This window comes from Gobius niger (genome assembly GCF_951799975.1).
Source record: "Gobius niger genome assembly, chromosome: 4".
NCBI classification, from domain to species: domain Eukaryota; kingdom Metazoa; phylum Chordata; class Actinopteri; order Gobiiformes; family Gobiidae; genus Gobius; species Gobius niger.
The window spans coordinates 18389852-18410589 of record NC_136855.1 but is presented as its reverse complement, the minus strand read 5'-3'; the positions used below and the strand labels follow the sequence as shown (position 1 = coordinate 18410589).

At 39.4% G+C, this 20738-nt stretch overlaps 2 protein-coding genes and 1 long non-coding RNA gene across 3 annotated transcripts; 1 reads left to right on the top strand and 2 right to left on the bottom strand.

Moving 5' to 3' along the window:
• Positions 1-78: 78 nt before the first annotated feature.
• On the bottom strand, positions 79-9685 carry pkd1l3 (polycystic kidney disease 1-like 3). The gene is made up of 20 exons (XM_079555537.1): positions 9559-9685; positions 9451-9482; positions 9302-9364; positions 9066-9215; positions 8880-8992; positions 8685-8808; positions 8364-8492; positions 8005-8221; positions 6839-7020; positions 6274-6504; positions 6009-6110; positions 5090-5268; positions 4866-5012; positions 4058-4260; positions 3517-3698; positions 3236-3368; positions 2663-2858; positions 1320-1542; positions 611-695; positions 79-220 (listed from the first exon to the last, which is right to left on the bottom strand). Exons 4-20 carry the CDS (start codon positions 9207-9209, stop codon positions 177-179), a joined length of 2634 nt encoding a protein of 877 aa, XP_079411663.1. The 5' UTR covers positions 9210-9215; positions 9302-9364; positions 9451-9482; positions 9559-9685; the 3' UTR covers positions 79-176.
• A 270-nt stretch (positions 9686-9955) lies between these two features.
• LOC306962645 lies at positions 9956-13679 on the bottom strand. Its single transcript, XR_013792845.1, has 3 exons — positions 13552-13679; positions 12581-12639; positions 9956-10064 (listed from the first exon to the last, which is right to left on the bottom strand). It is a non-coding gene; the product is annotated as an uncharacterized lncRNA (long non-coding RNA).
• dhodh (dihydroorotate dehydrogenase) lies at positions 13344-20033 on the top strand. The gene is made up of 9 exons (XM_079555856.1): positions 13344-13451; positions 14101-14313; positions 14398-14597; positions 15816-15898; positions 16037-16224; positions 16782-16895; positions 18585-18738; positions 19068-19227; positions 19686-20033. The coding sequence occupies exons 1-9, from the start codon at positions 13434-13436 to the stop codon at positions 19834-19836; spliced, it is 1281 nt and encodes a 426-aa protein (XP_079411982.1). The 5' UTR covers positions 13344-13433; the 3' UTR covers positions 19837-20033.
• Positions 20034-20738: the final 705 nt, after the last annotated feature.

Here is a 20738-nt window from a genome sequence, read left to right as displayed (position 1 = left end):
TAATAACTTTGTCATTGCTTCATAGGTGAGAAAATAAATACTTTTGAATACATTTTCTCATATTCGTATTCGACTAAATAAAAATAACAATCCATCCATGGAATAATGTTGGGCTTAACTGTACAGACATGTTTAAGTGTCACCACTAAGTGCAACACAGATGGCAGCGTGTCTCTTCAAATGTCCCGGCCGGTGTACTGCCTGTTCTTGTCCTGTTGTGCTGCAAGAAGAAAAAAGAAGGCACACTTGAACTGCACTGAACCACTAGATGAAACAAAGTAACTACAAAACTAAGTTGTGAGATTATCACTGATGTCAAGCTGGTGGAAAGTCTATGGTCAGAATCATCCACACAGTAAAAATACACAGTCCAAACTCATTCCTACTCCAGATAATTGTCTTGATTGAAAGCTCTACTCCAGTCATGCCATACTCCAGACTCTGCTAATGTGAATTATTTGTGGAGAATATTTACATTCAAGGGTTATCCTAACTATGATACTACCTCCAGCCACAAAAGGTCAGTAATTAAGTAAAAAACAAAACAAATCCTCTTAAAAGGTACTTCATTTTGTTATGCAAAACATAATTCATATTTGGGAATTCTTACCAAGCAGCACTTGCTCGACCTCTTCAGTCTCCTCCATAGAAACAGGTTTAAGCAGCAGAGCAAAAAACACAGCGAGGCCGATCACCTTCAAAGGAAAATATGGACGTAAATACACAGATTACAGTCATCAATATGGCAAGTGCAGAAATGTTTTAAAATTCAGGCTGAAAATGTCTCATTTTAGTTGTGCATATGATAACTGAGAGCTCAGTCGCAGAAGCGCGGGACTAACCCCAACATCTGATCTACGCAATGTCGTACAATAGGTGGCGTTCACGATTTAGAACGGGATGACATCATAATGTCAGATGGAGGGCAGGGCAAATACAACTCTATGGGAGAAATGCAGTTTTTGGAAGAAATTGGACATTAATTGGAGAAATTGGAGATAATGAACTTTGTGACCGTTTTTGTTTCATGTGGATTCTGTGGATGTAGATTGCTGTACTTTAAAACATCCTTGCTGATTTTTGCATATCATTTCGGACTGTAGAGATAGAGGCTGTTTCTTAATATCTATTTCAGACCCTTTTTAGTCCTGGTTTGATCTTGATCTAGGCCTGGTGGTGCTTTTATGATGTGGTTTACACCTGTATTGCGCATTCCAAGCTTGAACCACTCTCCTTCTGATCATAAGCCGACCCGCACTACCATTTGGATCCTGGTGTGAAAAGAACCACCGATCTAATGCAAGTAGTGGCAAACCCACCTTTAACGGCTGCAGGATGAAGATGCTCTCGAACAGCGAAAGCCCCAGAGACATGACCCACTTTATGGACTTTTCTCTTCCGTACTCAAACCCGTAGAGCAGCGTGAAGAAGGTGGAGATCCCACTGATGGAGAGCAGGAGGAACCAGCCAATGAACACGCACCACCAGGGCAGCGAGAAGGTTGGGGTGCGCTTCCTCTTCACCACCTTCGCTGGAGGAGGGCTGTGCCAAAATGCAAACCAAAAAAACTGTTGAGTCAATGCATTAGGCTTTAACAAGGCATGCAGCAGTCAGATATGAGGTAAAGAGGCTGAAAAAAATACTTTTGGTTAATTAATTTATTGTTGAAAATGTTGCAAGACAGTATTTTCGACCAGGGCCCTGGGCCTGAGATATGGTCCAGCTTGGCCAGGACACACATTGGCTTTTTACAGGATTACAGGGAAGCAAAGCCCATGAACAAGAGTCCATTTTTTGACCTTAAGCTCAACCTTATCCCAGTTCCTTTACCACTGTATCCTTGGCAACCTCCTTGCTATTCAGCGCCCACTTCACCTTCCATCCTAAAAGAGGACAGCTACAAGGCTTACACAGATGAAAACCATTTACTATCTTATTCAAGGTTGGTAATTCCGCTTATCCATGCCCTTGAGTGTAGGAATAAAATGCAGACTGGCCTTCTCATAATTGGAGGCCAAGTTTAAATTTGTTTTAATGTCTCTTCTAGCCTCTAAATGCCATACTGTGCAAAATATGTGATAAAGATGATCCCATTTAAGATACTGTACAACGATCCCCATAAACAACATGGGACAGATCTTCCACCTGACGCAATGGTCAGGTGGAAGGGTCATCTTGTTGTGCTGTTGTACTATGTGCCTGCACCACTGGCGAGAGCGCGTCGCTTACAAAAAGAGAAGCGGTCGACTGAGGCATGGTTTATTAAAAACAGCACTGAGCGGTGCTCTCCTATCACAGCCTCACATTCTTTTCCTCGTTTACATCGTGCTGCCTTGTGTTCTTCCTTAAGCATAATAAGCTCTCAAAGGTCAAACTAAAAACTTTATTCATCCCATCGTGAGTTGAACGATGTCCCGGTGTCCCGAGAGAAAGAGATGTACAGCCGGTCTCGCTGTGGCACGGGCTGTAATTGTGTTTGGTTGGAAGAAAAAGTCTGTTCTACATATCATTGGCCATGGGTGTTTCTCCAGTCCTCTTAAATGCTCCTACAAGGCCTGCCTTTAGAAACACAGGATTGGGCCCCATATGTAATAGTGGCTTGTTTTTTCTTCTCCCTATTAGCCTTTGAATAACCAATAAACAAATGGGGTGTTGGACTGACCAGTAGGTCAGGTGGCTGGTGAAGACCATCTCGGCTTTGCGGATCAAGAGGTTGGTGGTGCTGAGGAGGTGCTGGTACTCGTACGTCGTGGGAAAGTTTTTTGGGTCGAGTTTCTCCAGACACTGCAGCAGGTGATAGAGGGCACACAAGAGGAACTTACTGCAGTAGACCCAGTGCGAGTCACTCACGGTTTCACCTGTAAATGCATAACATAGGCAGAAATCTTCATTAAAAATTTTACAAAATAAAGACAAGGCAAGTAGCAATGACTGTCTCTCTGTCTCAAATTTCAAGGCTATGTGACCTTGCTTTTTCAGCCAAATTGTCCACAAAGTAAATAGTAATTGGTGATTACAACCGTTTCATTAATGCTGTTTCAATACTGTAACAACATGGTTTAAGAGTTAATGAATGGTATTCAGTTACACGTTTTATGGCATGGGAATTGGGCACCATATTGAGGACTTCAAAAGATGAAATATTTAGTTTTGTCAAGGCCACAGTCCTGATATTTCTTTTTACTTTGGACCCTTGGGCAAGTTCTATATGCTGTACATAAAGACCTAACCCAACCTTGCATCAGCTGAATGAATTCATGCACATGCTCCAGGGCCGGACAGAGATCAGCGCTGGACTCCAGATGGTTCGACAGAGAAATCTTGTTCCTTGGACTTTGGCTCACCATTGTTATCACTTCCTCGGTCTCCTGAATGAATAGCAAGCGTTATGCCTTGATAAAAGCCTGGTCAGCACAGTTTGCTGGAATATATATTGTATATACCTCAAGGCAAAATGGGGTTAACATAATGTCAGGCGAGAGTCATCCGAGGTTACAAGTAAAAGCCAAAACAAACCTTCAAAATGGATGGAATGGAAACAGCAGGAGGCTTTACGATTTCCTCATCCACCTCCTTCTTGACAACAATTCGAGGCTTGATGCTACGGAAAATGGTGATGATCAGGATGTTTATGGGGAACATTAGCAGGCCGCTCTGGATCCCAACCATTATCTCCTGCCAGGTCAGTTTTATGATTCCTACAACAGAACAAATGAAATTGAGTGAGTGTTTTAACTTAGCTCGCACAGTTTTTTACTTTTATTATGACAATTTGAAATAAATGTAATGTTTATACATCCAGTAAGTACATATGTTCAACACTCCAACCACCTCTGCCTATATCTTTTCAGCATTTTCTTGTGCTCTCTTGTGTGCTGAGGAAGAAAGTGGTTGGTGAAGAAGGGATGAAAGAAAGTAGTTGAGCAGTCTTCTCTCAAATGTCGGTGCTTTTGTAAACTCAATATTTGTCTTAGAAGATAAAACATATCTAATCATAATACTTGTCATAAACATTGCTATAGGTTTATGTCTAAAGCCATGCTGCCCTAACGTTTACCGAGGGAGAGGATGACGGGAGAGCTTGTGTCCACGGGGATGTTCCAGAAGGCGATGTTGATGGCCATGGTGCAGAGGAGCAGGCTCATGCAGCAGGAGATCCTCTGCGCCCGAGTGAAGGGGCTGCGCGAGGGCGGGTCCCAAACAGACACCCAGATGTGCTCGTCCCGGAAACCATTAGACGTGCGGCTCGAGAAGATGTTTCTGAGGAGGACAAATAAACTCCATTTCTTTGGATGGGTTTCAAATCAGAGCTGCTGCCATAGCAAGGGAGAAAACATTTGGCCAATAGAGAAAGTCCCTAAAATGGCATCTATAATGGGAAAAAGTAATGTGACTAAAACCTACTTTTCTTTCAATTCTAAACAACATAATATTTGTCAAATTAATAGTTAGTATAGCAATACTGACCAATGTTACTCATAACCATTGGTTAATCATTAAAATCCTTATTATTCTAAAGATTGTATTGATGAGAAACATCAATACGACAGTGGTCCAAATTTTACTTGAGACTCATTGAAAGTGTTGTCCCCTGCAATGAAAAGTCAAAAGTCTAAATAATTGTAACGTAATAATCAGTTATATTAGGTTCAGAAACATAACCTTTTCCTTATTATTGATGTCACATTTTAAAGACTTTTAAAAGATCAAATATTTGGTTTTGAATTGTCAATTGAAGCCTAGATTTCTGATTCTAAGCTTACAATTTATTATCGCATCCAACTAAGTAATAATTAGAAAAAAACAACTACATTCATATTATGTTTTAATGCAGATAATAGTAAAAACAAAAAACACAGTCTAACCTGAAACTGGCGATCTCGTTGGTCTTTGCTGCGTTGAATGTTTTCTTGGTCATGCCATCTCCTCTATCAGAGCTCAACCAGCAGTCACAGAAGAAGACCGACACGATTTTGCTTTGGAGGTCCTGAATGGTCACTTTGTTTATGTACCTTTAGTAAATCACCAGAGACAGATTAATACATTGGTGATCTACACTCATCAGCATCCTTAGGTCAAGGACCAGTACCAAGCTGGCTGACCGCCCGAGTTGTCGTGCTGTAGTCGCATGTTCTTCAGTTCTCCAAGAGGGTACGGAGTGGCCAAGAGGAACACGTCCACAGTGCCGCGCTCAAACACAGGCTTATCGGGGTCTACAAGGTTATGGATTTCACTCTCTCCCTCTGAGCCAATCAGCTTCATTGTGACCTATAACAAGGCACAGCACACAGATTCAGAACTCATTTTATTTATTTAAAGGGACAACACATATTAATGTACATATGAATGTAAATATGCCAGAATTTGCCATTGGCTTCTTTACATCTGTAGTCCCTGGCAGATCAATACAAGAATTATGACATAAGATCATCATCCACACAATTCAACTCTTGAGACGAGAAACTTAAGAACAATCGTCAGTGGTCACATGTCTGGTTCACTGATAGCACCTGTTGACTAAACACTGTGCGTCTATAAGGTACCACACAGCCGCCTCTAATGGAGAATCTGGCAACCTTACCGCTTGTACTGGATTTTAATTAAATGGACGGTGCCAGTTTAATTTTTTTTAATTTTCAAAATTCAGAATATTTTTTACTAGGCAATGATGAAATGAGAAAGGTTTTTCATCAAATACTTTTAAAGCTTTTTTATATATATATAAAGACTTATATTTAAAGTAGTCACGCTTGAAGACGTAAGACACGCAAGACACATAAGAGAATGCAATAAGATCATACAATGAAGGAACATTGTAGCTGCATTTTCTGGTAGTAATGATCGAATTTGTCTAAAATCACTAAGATTAAAATGTACAATTTCACACAGATTTTTATTTTTAACATGATTTTTAAAAGATAAAGTTGATAACTCGTCAACAATCTGTAGCTCCCCTGCTTTAAAATACATTTAAAAAAGTGTTTTTTAGTGTTTGGGGAGTCTCTTACACTTGCAGTTGTTCCAGCATTTCTGCGACTTCCAGTGTGGACACAGATCAGGTAATTGTACTGAGCTCCTGGATGGTTGTCTCCTAAAAGAGAAATCTTCCTCTACATTAAAACAAACAGTAAGTCAGTAAATTCAGTCAAACACAAATCCTTCTTTCAATAGTTAATTGAAATCATTTTTGTTCCTTGTAACTAACTGAAAAAAATGTGTGTGTGCTGTAGGCATGTTGGAAGCCTTGATTTTAATGGAAATATGCAACATTACCTTTGAAGAAGCTTTACGGTCAGCGTAGCAGGCCCACATGAGGGTCATTAGGTAGAGACCAAAGAATGTACAGAGTAAAGCCAAAACCACAAAGTTTTTGTTGACTGTGGCAAACAACTCTGCTGTGCGGGAAATGTCAACACTGTTGGGCATCACAAAGAAGGAGCTCCCAAACAGAGTCAAGTGGTTACACAGACACTGTGTTATCGCAGGAGTGCTTTTGGGGCCGACCTAAAGTACATGAATAAATGTCAGGTTCATAAAATGATGATGTCCCACCACAGAATACTGTTTTACTAACCCGCTAAGACTTTAGTAGGGCATCCATAAAATGTTATGTTCACTGTGTTATTTCACAAGTGCTAATGCTATATTATAGAGGGATTTTGATTTTTACCCTTAACTCTACAGTAAATGACACACAGCTTTGTTATATTGGCATTTGATTCTTTTTTAAGAGCTGCATTTACTTATTTATTATCTGTTTTAAATAGATAATAAGATTTAAAAAGATAATTTAACTCTTTTAAACTCTTAAAATATGAATCTAAACATAGCAATGTACCTCACAGCCATCAGTGCTCCAAAGCTCGTCAACAATGTCCCAGTAAAGGCACTTGGTCATGTATGATGAGATACTCAGATTCAGATCTTGGGCCCACGTCGAGTTGTATAATTGAGCATCAACGTACCACTTCCCGATAACACCCTCAAACATGTTGGGAGTTATCCTCCAGCGGTAGCCCTCTGTTATAAGACAAGTGAATGTAACAAGCAGGTGACCTTGATAGTCAGTACCTACGGTAAATAACACTGTTGCATGTGAATGTTGTGATAAACTACAGTTGATAACCACTGTAGATAACCTGGGTTTAACACAGTATAATAACAACAACAACAACAACAACAACAACAACAACAACAACAACAGCAGGGCTGTCTGTAGACTTACTGGGGCCCCCATTCCCATTTTCAATTATTTTGAATAGAAAGTTTGGAGCTAAGGTTTGGGTCCGGACGAGTTGGTGCGTGGGTCCGGATACGGACCGAAAGCCGTCATTTAGTGACCTCTGCAATATTGGGCTGGCCTGCCAAATAACATGCAATTTGAAAGATGTAAGTCTGGGATCTCAGTCCCGGTGGCCATGCTTGACAGACGGGAATTAGAGAAACTCTGAATATGTCGCAGGAGCAAGTGGCAAGAACCCTTTTCAAAATCGTCCTTTTTCACGAGGAACGCATTCAATGCTGTTTTTTGCTCCGGTTTTAGGGATTTTATATTTTCCAAATTATTTAAAACAAATATAGCAGAAGAAAATAGTGTATCAGGTGCTGCGTCGCCATCTTTAATGTTTTGGAAGAGTGCAATGACAACTCCCGCCTCTCGGTCCGTGATTGGACCGATATGGTAAAATCGGGAAATGCTTGGCTGCGAGCAGCTGCCCAGATGGCTCTTCTTTTGAACAGAAAGGAGGAGCATCTGGCTGGCCAGGCAACTGCCATATCGGAGTTCCCATGCATTATAGGCACGATGAAAAGAAAATATACGTATATATATATATATGCATTTGCGATTTACAATGTCATCCTCTCATCCTATTAACCAAGTTTGAACCACGTTTTACAAAGTTTTGCAGATGAAGCTGTGTCCAAGGTTGGGAATCACTGTCAAACATCATCCAATTGTGGAGCAGCGCAGTAGATAAGGCCGTCTATCAGTCTTAAACCTACCTGTAGAGTTTAGTATGACTTGGGTGCCGTTGAAACTGCTGTTTGGAGCTGAGCCGTATTGGAGACGCAAATGCAGTGACACATTGACAGTGGGCTCAACGGTCAAAGACACAGTCATGTTAGAGTCTGTGAGGTTGAAGGCAGTCACTGCTCTCATTTGCTTCTCTAATAACACAGAATCAGTTTTCTCTTGGGCTCCGGGGCGAGGCAAAAAGATCTGGAAAAAAAGAACAATATATCCCTGACTTTTTAATTTCTATTTTTGATTGAACAAGCTTGTTACAACAAAGCTCAAAAAACATTGTAACTTTGTTAAGTTCTGTTACCCAGCCACAAACGGTTTTGCACGTGCGCCTTACCTCGAACCGTTCCTTGAGTTTGCTCACTTTGAGGGTCTTTTTAGTGTTAGGATCATTGAGAGCAAAGCTGAGAATACGTCCATTTAATGTTTCATTGGTGCGATGGGGATTTGAATAGAAAGTCACCATCTGAAAACATACAACAAATTGGAAGGCAGATAAATTTATTAAAAATAATTAAAAAGCAATTTTGAGAAAACAAAACCAAATTAAGTACAACAAAATAGATCATTTTACACTGATTTCTTATGGTGGTCAACTGCTAGTTATTTCTGGCTTAATTGTGTTGCTCAATAAAGTAAAATAGCAATAAAAACATGCCTGCGCAACCACTTGTGTCCCAGGCGGTAGAAATGGTGCAAGTGCTTCATTAGAGGGTATTTTAACATATTCCCCCTCCTTTTCAGAGCCCAGAGTTGATTTGCCGAGCTTGTCCGGGCTGAAGCTAAATGAGTAAATCAAAAAACAAGCATTGGTGTCATTCAAAATACAATAAAGGTTTATGTTAAGGTGTACCTCTCCTGATACAGAGTTCCATCTGGATGCGGCAACACTAACTGGCCGGATGTGAAAGAAGCAGTTGCCAGAGAAATTGCCTGGAAGATCACAAAAACTTCTTCAAACAAAGCCTATGGAGAAAAAAAAATTGTTAATAATAAAAACAAATGCTGATATTCATGTATTGTTTATGTTTATGCATACAGTAGGATTGGGCTTAGTTTCAACATCGCATCTCTCCAGTGACAGTGTGAGAAGGGCAGTGGTGCAGTTGAAGATACGAGACACGGTCGCGTTGTCAAAAGGACTAGACAGAGCACTTACGGCGCCCACTAATTGTTGAATCATGTCAGTCTAAGGAAATAACACAGTTGCAGGAAAAGTACAAAACTTAGTCAACAAAATCTTTTCACAATACAAATCTGAATGAAAGGGCTCACTCTGTTTCCCTCTGTTGGCAGTCCAAATGCTTGCTCATAATGTCGCAACGACTGTTCCACCTCCTGCAATATTATCAAATACATACGGTATATGAAATCACAAATGGATTTACCAACATATTTTACTCTTCAAAACAGAAATTCCTTACTTCCAGAGTTTCAGGTATACCTCTCTTAACCCCTAAAATGGAAAATGTACAAAACATTGGCACCAATATTTTCTCTTCTGATTTTCTGAGAGAGAGAGAAACACTTACGTGAATGGATTTCACTGCTCCTTGTGAACAAATTCTGTTGAGATAAGAGCAGAAATGAGAAATGACCAAATGTACTCAACAATACTATTGCATGGGTAATAATGTTGGAAATGTTACAAAGAAATGACATACCCCCTCATCAGACAGATGGTGAACCCCTTCAAAATAACAATCAAGATTTCATTAGTGGATTTTAAGGTAACACAAGAGAATTAAGAAAAAAATAAGAAAGAGCAATGAACTGGCAGCAAGTCAAAGCACCAAAGCAATGAGCACTTTCTCCTCTAAACAATTATTACTCCATAAAAACAATTACAGCTAACAATGAAGATAATTCAGCGTACACTATTTGCCGCTGCTAATTTTCAATGAAATGTTGAAGAGATAGAAAGCCCTACTGTGAGTGCAAAGGAAGCCACGTCTCTCATCACAGTCGGCAGAATTGACGAGGCGCAGCGGATTCAGCTTGAGGTACGTGCATGAGCCGCTGACGTCCACAGATTCTCCTTCAAAATACAAAAAGAAAAAGTTCACAATTTTCAAGGATGATTGAGCGCAGAGCTAATAAGCTGTGTGTACTTCATGTTGTCCCAAATTGCAAACAATCAATCAAAAATAATAGAAAATAGGACATATGATTATATAATTTGATCCGAGGCTTGTGTCCAATGATACAAGCTTAAAAAACAACATAGGACCTCTTTATAAAGAATTCATGTTTAGTTATTTGCAAATAGACAGAAGTGGTGTATGTGCAAGTTCAACATTCATCACATCGCAAATATCGTGTTAAAACATCCAATAGTTCCAATATGAGAAATGCAAAGGAAAATATGTATATCAGGGATCAGAGTGATCAAATGACCAAAAGGTTCTTATTAAAATCGTTTGAGTTGTGAACAAAAAAGTTGGTTCTCCACGGAAAAGACAATTCAGTGGGGGCTGTACAAATGCCTCAGAGTAACTAGAGGAGTAAAATATAGTACCAGTAAATATGCAGTACATGATAATTCTATAATCCAGAGCAGTGTAATTCATTTAAACTATTTTTTTTCATCTGTAATAGAGTGAGATCAAAACAGTCCAACAAAAGCCCCAAAATAACAATAATGATAATAATGATACTACTAGAGCATTTCACCATCACATCATGAAGGATGGAACACAACCTGAATGTAGGGTATGTGGGAAATTTGAAGAAACCATCGACCATACAGTAGCAGGCTGGCCAGAGTTGGCAAAGAATATATTCAGCTATTATATTAAACTGGCTGCCGATGTCCACTGGAAGATCTGGAATAGTAGCATCTGAAAATAGTATGAACACCAGCCAGCCACCGTTCAAGAGAAAGACCATATAACAATCTGATGGGATATGCCAGTTCAAACTGACAAAGAAGTTAAAGCCAATTAACCAGACATTGTAATTAAAAACAGAAAGAAAAATGAATGCACGTTGATTGACATCGCAAGAATCTATCCCAGTTGTCATTGGCCCGCTCTGACTTGTTAAAAAAGATCTCAACAAGCTCACAGACCAAGTCCCTGGAAACATAGACCTAATGCATGTTCAGAAAATCAGTTTACTGGGAACGGACTTTATTGTCTCTGAACTAGAACGACCATCACTCGAGTTTGTTGTCTCCATACTAGGTGGTGGTAAGTTACATTTGTGGTCAAAGCTACCCTGGGGTAGACCGACAGAAGTGAGGCTGCCAATCTGCCCCATCAGCCCCTCCGATGAACTACTCTCTCATACATCGTTCACCCATGCTGCTACCTGGTATTCCCTCAACATTCTCCCATCTACGCACTAACCAGCCCCAGCCTCAGCCTCGCTCGGCTTCCGGGATCTATGGCCATGACTTTTGCAAAACATGCAGTGAAAGACTCCAAAAACAAATGTATTCAGAAATGTAAGCACACACATTTCTGAGCAGGAGAGGTTCAAATATTATTAAAAAGGAAGAAAAAATATTTGTGATAACAATATGCTCAACACATTTTGTCCTTCGAGCTTTCAACGAGATTATAAATGCAAACAAACATAATTGGTTTCTTGAAATGTTCATGTTGGTATTTCTCATTTAGTCACTTATCTAGGAGATACCTTTGCAGTTATTTGTTTATACGTTAAACAATGTTTACGCTCTTAGTTGTCAGATTCTCCCTAGTCCGATTGCTATTTTACAGTTTCAGACCAGTGGGACTTTATTACCAACCAATAACATGCACAATATCCTCCAGCCAGGTGATTCTGATAATCAGCCTGGCTCAACATCTGGAGATGGGTCCCTGGGTGCTGCATTGCGGTCGCCCAGTGCCCCTTACGAGTTGCCCCAGCGGCATCGAAGAATGGGTCAAATACAGAGGACAAATTTCCCTATGGGGACAATAAAGTAAACCTTAACCTAAACACCTTCACTGAGAAAGCGTCTTGGTGAGAGGAAGCTTTTCAAACAACCTAGTTCTTATTTTTAATAGTCAGCAAAAAAAGGGACAAAATTACCATCACTGAGTTCTTCATTGTTCCCTTGCAGGCCTTGTCCAAGCCACCAGCTCAAATCCGTGGTGTTTGTGTCTTTGTTGGTGTTTTGCAGAAAGAGTTTAAGCAGAGTGCTCATCTCCTTCAACAGATTCCCTCCTTGAGTTTCACAGCGTAATCTTGCCTCTTCGCAGCCATAAGATCCCTCAACAAAATGGTAGCACATGTTTCCCAAAGCATATTTGCAAATCGCAGGGTTTCGACTGAATGTCTCAGCGTAAGATTTATCTGAGAGAAGCAAAAGTCCAAATACAAAGAGCAGAGTAAAAGCCATTTGCCGTAAGATGTCCATTGTGGTCATCACTTGAAGCTCGTGTGGCAGCAGCTTAAACTGGACCTGCTCCCTTCCTGTGGTATGGAAATGAGAGAGCTTTCTCCAGAAGGATAAAAACACAAGACTGACGCAGGAGTTATTCATGTCATAGGAAAATGACTTTAAACACTCAAACAAGATGCAAAGTGAAGGAGTGACTTTACCTGTAGGCCTATCTCTTGAGGACACAGAACCTCCCATCTGCTTCTTGTGTGTTGAAAAACTGAAAGAAAAAAGAACATATGATCGTCAATACTTTTATATAGAAATAGTGTTTATTTGTCACTGTCTCTCTAAAGCTAGAGTCTGATATCTTGTTTTTTTTTTTTTCTGTTTGCTACGCCTTTAAACATTCTGAACATAAATAGGTGTGCATTCTCAGTGTTGGGGAGAATACTTTGAAATTGTATTAACTGAATATTGAATACTTAAAATGTGTTCAGTAACGCATCCCGTTACTTTGTTTAATTCGAGTACTGCATTCTGAATACTTTGAATACTTTTAGAATACTTTCACATTGATTGTCATAATATTTATGTGGCATATAATTACAACAAATGAGACTATGATGACTGAACACCTGTTATAAACTTACCATTAATGAGGAACTGAAACACTTTCTTTGCAAATGCACGGGAGCAGCAGATTCCCGTGATATTTGGAAAGTAACCATATTCTAAACACTCTCAAATGAAAGTGTAACTTTACCAGAATACAGTTACTCAAAATGAGCATTCTAAATTGCCTACACGTATTTACAGTAGTTACTTCCCAACACTGTGTACTGTATTATTTTATGTTACTTATCTAAAAAATCAAACAAAAAGTGAATGAATTGTTATTATCTGTGAATTCATTCATATTTGTTCTTATGTGAAGTTCCTCAAGTCTCACGAAAGCGAGCAGTAGAGGAAATATCGCGAGAGCATACGGTTAGCTGTTTATGCTAATGGCTACATGTTACATCAATGCCTCGGAAACGTGCCCTCTAGTTTTGCAATGACAAAGCTGTGCCAATGGCGGGACTTCTGAAGGTAATATTAGACATGCTAAATGTGCATTATGTGGTTTCTTTTTCTGGACAAATTCAGAAAAATATTCACTCGAAGATGCTAAGAAATACAAGTCTCATACCTTCACCTTAACGAGTATGGCCAGTTGAGTGAATGACCATCCTGCTCGTTACTGTTGATAATCTCTTATTATTTAGAGTATTCCTTCCTCTTGAAACCTGTAATGCACATGACATGCATATAATGTTGTAATCAGAGGTGTGTAGTAGACAACTCTATTATACGATATATTCTGACTTGTTAATAGTTACTAGACCTTTATGACATTGTACTTTTCTCACTGAAGCTTTGTTTTAACATAAAATACATGTAAATATTTCTTGTTCCTTAAATATCATTGCTTTTATCGTATGTTTTGACTTATACGTTCTTGTCTGCTCTCAAACAATTACTCAGTACTGAGGGACAAGTAGTGTGTTCATTGAGTACATGTTTTACTTTTACTTGAGTAAAGATATGGGATTTTTTTGTTGGGTCACTACTTGGGTCATAAATGATTTGTTTTCTCTCCTCCCCTTTGAATACACTGAATATGTCTTGGTGATAAATGCACAATGACTCATACAATTGTGTCTCTCTCTAAGTCAGTGTTTTTCTTGTCCCTTAATAGAAACAGTTGAAGGATGCGGTGAAGGTGATCAGCTCCGGGAGTCTTCTTTTCGCCTCCTACCTCACTGCAGTCGGAGATGAACACTTTTATTCCAACCAGCTCATGCCTCTGCTGCAGAGTGTTGTGGGTGCAGAGACGGCCCATGTTCTTGCTGTGAAATTCATCAGCTTCGGCCTGGTTCCTGTAAATCGCTACCAGGACCCCCCATTGCTGGTAAGTGGATTATCCAGCCGTCTGCTTTGTGAATCCACTTATTATGGATACATTGTTGTTACGTTGAGTCCTTTTTCTCTGCAGGAAACAAATGCTTTTGGTTTAAAGTTTAGAAATCCCATAGGCATTGCCGCAGGCTTTGATAAACATGGAGAAGCAGTGGACGGTCTGTACAAAATGGGCTTTGGCTTTGTGGAAGTGGGATCTATCACACCAGAACCTCAAGAGGGTAATCCTACACCACGGGTGTTTCGACTCACAACTGACCAAGCCATTATAAACAGGTAAGGTATATATATAAAAAAAAAAAGACAATCAGGAGCTTTTCACTTATTTAAGAGGTAAACATTATAACTCAAGCCAGAAATAAATGGTTTGTGAACAAGAATACACTTAAGTGCTAAGATGCCATTTAAAGCCTGTGTGTGTTGGAAATCTAAATGTCAATCTCCAGACTTAAGCATAATCTGTTCAAATCAATATTGTTTTTATTTATAACATTTCGTGTTTTGGTTCTTAAGCGAAATCCAGATCCTCTGACTAAAACTAGAACACAGAAGGGCTGTTTTGGTAATCAAGGAGTTTGCAGATTATTTTTCAATAATCGATTCACCACTTGGCTGTGAAAGGCGCATGACAGTTGTATTTCTTCAACATTTTTATCCCACTTAAAGCTAACATGTCCCTGCTTGAGAACATGTTGATGGAGTAAACTTAAAGTGATTGTTTGCAGGAGGCTCCTAGTGCTTTAAAAAGGCACTCCAGCTGAACTTGGTTTGCTCAAACTGCACATGAACACAAGTTTCTGTGAACCAGGCATTCCTTATTTGATAAACCTCAATAGTTCAATCACTATCTGAGCTGTAATGACTGGAGGCTGCACTAGCACTGATTGGGACCATGCACCTAGTTGCTTTTAGTGGCTTCTACCCGTGCTGAGCTTTCAAATGAGGTATATGTTCACATACCATATGGCGCATGTGAGCGCTTTGGCAGACTTGTGTCATGTGAAAAGCACTGTACAAATAAGATTCCTTTCAATTTAACTCGAGCAGAAATAAATGTTAGATAATGCTGATAATTGCAGTATAGTTTCATTCATCACCTTCAAGTTAAAGAGGTTTTGAAGGTGGTACTCAACTGCCGTACTGAACATCTTGTACTCTTTATACAAGGCTTTTCTCTGAACAAGTGGCTCTTCTGTTTTGCATATCATTTCAGTGCTATAAGCTGACGTTATGGTCTTGAACTGAAGTGTGAGAAAAGCATCTACAGGCAGCACGAATGGGATCTAACCTAACACGCTAGCCAAGACTTAAATAAAATACAATTAAACAGTTTGGTATTTATGCTGGAGTGTTCTGTCAGGGGATTGCATTTAATGGGATATAAAAAAACGAATACTCAGCAGATTATGAAATGTATGTGTCAATGTTCTGTCAACTAATATAATTCTGCTCACTGTTCGTTGCTGCTTCATCTTTGTGTCTACTTCTGTTTAGATATGGATTTAATAGTTGCGGCCTCACTGAAGCGCATCGAAGGCTGCAGGCCAGAGAACAGATACAAAAAGAGAAAAGTAAAGGTAGGAAGGATAGCGCTGGTGTTTCTTTCAAAACCCCCAAAATACCCTTTATACCTCTTTGCACAATAAGACAAAATTAGATTTGTGTGAAATGTCTAATGTATCAGTTGCCTACCTATGTTTTTTAATGTTGTTTAGCTGGCCACCCTCTTGGCATCAATCTGGGGAAGAACAAGCTGTCCCAGGATGCAGTGGCTGATTACCAGAAGGGAGTGAGAGCTTTGGGACATCTGGCCGACTATTTGGTGATAAATGTGAGCAGCCCGAATACCCCAGGACTTAGAAGTCTACAGGGAAAAGCTGAGCTCCGCCAGCTCCTCAGTACGGTAAGTTCGTCTGAGAAATAAAATATTTCACTCAATCACTTTTTTTCAACTTTTTATTTATTTTGGGCCAAGTTTTTACAAAATATAAAACTTAGAGTACTGAGGGACAAGTAGTGTGTTCAGAAGAAAGTGTATCGTCCCAGGCAACATCCTTACCACTTGACTTCTGATGTTGCTCAGAAGTCAGTTAAATGTTGTTTATTCTAGGTTTTATCCTGGAAGAATCAATCCTATGTTAGCAGTTAGTTCCACAAACTTGGATCACTTTCGATCGCTATACAAATCATTTTAACATGCTGATTGCCAAATCTCCTCCATGCTCGGGAAAGGTAATACGATGGCTCTTAGTCAGAGGGAAGAGCAGGGTTTTTCCTTTTAAATTGAAATGCTCACTGTATATTGTTTACTGTCCTTCTTCTGACATTTACTGCAGCACACAGTTAGGTTGGCACTTGCCAAGCCTAAAGCATCATTATCTGGAGTGATGTGTGAAAGGTTTGAAAATCATTGTGTCTGCCCTAAAAATATAACATTCTTTTCTCATATAATCTACGCAGGTGTTGAAGGAGCGGGATGCGCTGCAGGGAGAGCACAAGCCGCCAGTCCTGGTGAAAATTGCTCCTGACCTCAGTGCTCAGGACAAACACGACATTGCTGATGTAGTCACCGAGGTTAGAAGCCATTTGTTTTATTCATAGTGTACTCTTTACCCGTCCTCTGATTCAGCTCATTTAATTAATGCCTCTGTCCTCAACACACACATATTATTTTAGTATTATTCACAGCATAAAACCTACAATTGAACATGAGCCATATTTTGCTTTATTAAGCACCATCAAGTAAATCAGGATGCAAAAATAAGTATAGCCACATCTACATCTACATTCAGATTTGACTAACTTAAAAGTAGACAATTTAACAATTTAATCATGTCTTTGTAATGGAGGTTCTGCATGACCCGCTCATAATGTAGCGATTTAAACACAACAATATTTTTTTTAAATGTGCATCCTCAGCTTTTTGTCCCACGATGTCATTTAAGGCCACGCGTGTCTTTTTCAGACCGTATTTTTCAATTTTTTCAATTAAGCAATTTTCCAGTCATGAGTCATGTGTTTTTAGTACATGTTGTAACTCAGTCAGTCAGCAGCAGGTTGTTTTTAGAAATGCATTATTGTGAGGACTCTGGCTTCAATGGAGCGTAGATTACGGGGGGATATTGATCTTGATTATTTGAATCATTATTTAAGTTTTTTTTTAGCCCCCATGCTTTATTAGATACACGTTCCACCATATGTGCTGCCGCCTTAACCACTAAACTATTGCAGCGAGTGACTTAATTGTCCTGTTTAACTTTAAAACAAATAAATGAGGGTTATTTTACTGACATGGTTCATGACATATGATGATATTCAATTTGAGTTTCACAATCAAACTTGGCCCCACCCCAGAAAAACATCATTTAGCACAACATTGTTTCAACTTTGTGCTCAGACTCTGAACAATGTGCTTCTACTGGCGCGTTTAGACCTGTTGATGCAGATATTTGAGACTAGATTTGATAACAAATATTGCAAATTAGATTCATTGCCCAATAGTCGTTAATACTCAAGCAGTGTTTAATTGAACTACACTTACCTCACAGAAACAGGCACGAGTAACAGTGTGTTTGAATACCTGGATGCTAATGTAGGGCAGTTCTAAAAAGCAAACAAAAACAAAAAGCTGGACTTATTTGTTTGACTCACCATGTAACACACTGTATTTCCCATCAATGGAACTCAGAGAAAGAGACAAGTATTTTATCTTTTCCAGTTAATTTTAGTTATAATGATTATGTTATTAATGGATTTGATTTGCATTCTTGTAATTTTACGTAGACTCCTGTTCCATAAAGCACTTTGAATTACTTTGTGTATAAACTGTGGGCTCACTTACGACTTTCTCGTGGTATCCAACAGAGTCATCTTAAATCAATGCAATTAAATCAAGTGTAACTAACCGGCACAAAAGGATTCAGTTGTAGAGATGTTGACGTGACGTTTTTACCTGTCTATTTTCTTGACTATAGTCTTAGACAGACAGTACTAGACAAACTCATATTTTGGCCGATTTTTATTTATTTATTAATTTTTTGACCTGCCAGTTGTTGGGGTTTTAAAGATATTTCCAGATCTCAAAACCAAGGCTGAAAGTGCAATAGCAAATGATTGAGCTAAGGCATATCTGCCAAAGGTGTAAAAGGGGATTTTATATCCATGGGACATAAAGGGCGATTGAAGGTGACCTTAATCAAAGACAGGAGAAAGAAGGATGTATTTCAAAGTCCTTATTGTTCCTGACAAATGTGTCATTTGCAGCTGGGAGTGGATGGCTTGATGGTCTCGAACACAACAGTGACCAGACCAGAGGCACTGCAGGACACACAGCAGACCGAGGTGGGCGGACTGAGCGGACAGCCTCTGAAGGAGCTTTCAACACAGACAGTGGGAGAGATGTACAGCCTCACCAAAGGTCTGTATTTACGTAGATATTATGCTGTGTGTTCATGCCTGCATCTTTACCGTACATCTATGCAGTGACTTCAGAATTTTTTCAGATGATTTGTTTTGTAACATCACAGTCAAAAGATACATATTTTATTCATTTTAGAAATAGTGTTATTCTTAATCTATATCAATAATTGCTGACCAATTCCATTACTCTAAATCCTAGTTTGTTGTTTTTGAAAAGTACCTCACTACCTCAATACAAGCCTGTGTAGTTTTATTAAAGGGGGCTATGCAAGCTTATGCAATGCTCATCATCCTGTTTGCTCCAGCTGATGTGTGAAATGTGTGTAGGTAAAGTGCCCATCATCGGTATCGGGGGTGTGGCGAGTGGGCAGGATGCGTTGGATAAGATTCGGGCCGGCGCTTCCCTGGTTCAGCTCTACACGGCTTTGGCTTTCCATGGACCGCCCGTTGTGACGAAGATCAAACGAGAACTAGAGAAACTTATTCAGTAAGAACCACTAATGACACTTGATTATGAATTCAGAACACAGGGGGTTGTTGGTGTTTTTGTCGTTAACATTTTTTTTAATTGCATTTATTGAAAGCTTAGATTGATTGCTTTTTGTCCCTCTGAAGAAATCTTTTGACTCTGAGTACCAATATTTATAACAAGTCTGATTCAGGGTTAAATCAGATGTACAATGGGATTAAACCAATTGTTATAAACAGGCACTAATCCAAAAGAGGACATGGGTAAACACAGCTGTCGCCAAAATAAACAACTGAACTGCCGAGGAGGCTGAGTTACTCCTAAAGCGGTTGTTGACCATTGTTAAACAGCTACTTGTTATTATTATTGTATTTTATCTCAGTTAGATTGATGAAGTGCCACTTCATGAGTGAAGTGAGTCATTTCCTCGTTCCATTTCTTTATACATCTCTATAATGATTGAACTATCTGTGCAGGGAGCAGGGGTTCAGCAGCGTGGCAGAGGCAGTCGGAGCGGATCATAGGAGCGGAGGATCTACTTTCAAGCAAACCACAGCTATTAAGGAGACGTTTACTGTTAAAAAGGACATTCAGACGCCGAAAGCTGCCAATGAACCACTAACATAACACACAATCCACAAGGGGCCTATCATGGAACTGACCCTTCTTTTCCATCCACTTCACTGTCTTATCAGATGATAAAACACGGGATGTTCCCTATTTCCTGTGGCCGATATGGAGTCCATTCATTGTGCGTCAGTGCAAAAACAGATAAATATAATGTTCCTCGTTTCACCTTGAATCACAGACGACAAAAGGTGCATATGTGTGCTTCTATGTGTGTGGTGCTTCTCACTGAGTCTATTATTTGTTACTGTGTAACAACAGTACGCTTATACCATGTGCTTTATGACAATGAAAGTCGTCTACCTGAAATCTCACCTGAAAAAAAAAAAAGGATAATATAAAGTAAAATTCCGGAAACTTCTAACGGAGACAAAGTGTTGTTTTTTTAATTCTTTTTATATAACTATCTTTTTTTACATAACACACAACAATAATGATAATAATAAAGAATAATACAAAAATATATATATATATTTTCATTCAATCCCATTCACAGACGCTTGCTTGAATCTTTCAAATGACCCCAGAAACAGTTCCCATATCATGATACAAAGTGTTGGTTTACAAAGGGATGTAAATTTGATTCTGTCTTTGAACCCGGTCTTGGTGAGAACCCAAACGCTCTAGAATAGTCTGAGGTCATTAGACACAGTCCTTGATGTGAGGGATCAGCTGTGCGCCTTCTTAGTTTCCCCAGGCAATGCTGGCTCTATCACATATGTGCAGCGCCGGGCAGCAGGCTAGATCAACAAAACGAATGGCCTCGAAAATGCATTTACCTCATAAAACATTTTATAACCAGAGAACAGCGAGCAGAATTGCCCTTTTGGGATAAATAAAGTTGTTTGATTGATTGACATACAACATCGATTACAGTGAACACAGAGCACTCTTCACTCATG

Coding starts and splice junctions, on each gene's coding strand:
- pkd1l3 (XM_079555537.1), bottom strand. CDS start 9,209: ATGATTCAACAATTAGTGGGCGCCGTAAGTGCTCTGTCTAGTCCTTTT. Junction 7,021..8,004: donor AGTCATACTAAACTCTACAG/GTAGGTTTAAGA, acceptor GTCTTATAACAG/AGGGCTACCGCTGGAGGATA. Junction 1,543..2,662: donor ACCAGCCACCTGACCTACTG/GTCAGTCCAACA, acceptor ATTTTGGCACAG/CCCTCCTCCAGCGAAGGTGG.
- dhodh (XM_079555856.1), top strand. Junction 16,225..16,781: donor TCCGCCAGCTCCTCAGTACG/GTAAGTTCGTCT, acceptor TAATCTACGCAG/GTGTTGAAGGAGCGGGATGC. Junction 16,896..18,584: donor TTGCTGATGTAGTCACCGAG/GTTAGAAGCCAT, acceptor TGTCATTTGCAG/CTGGGAGTGGATGGCTTGAT.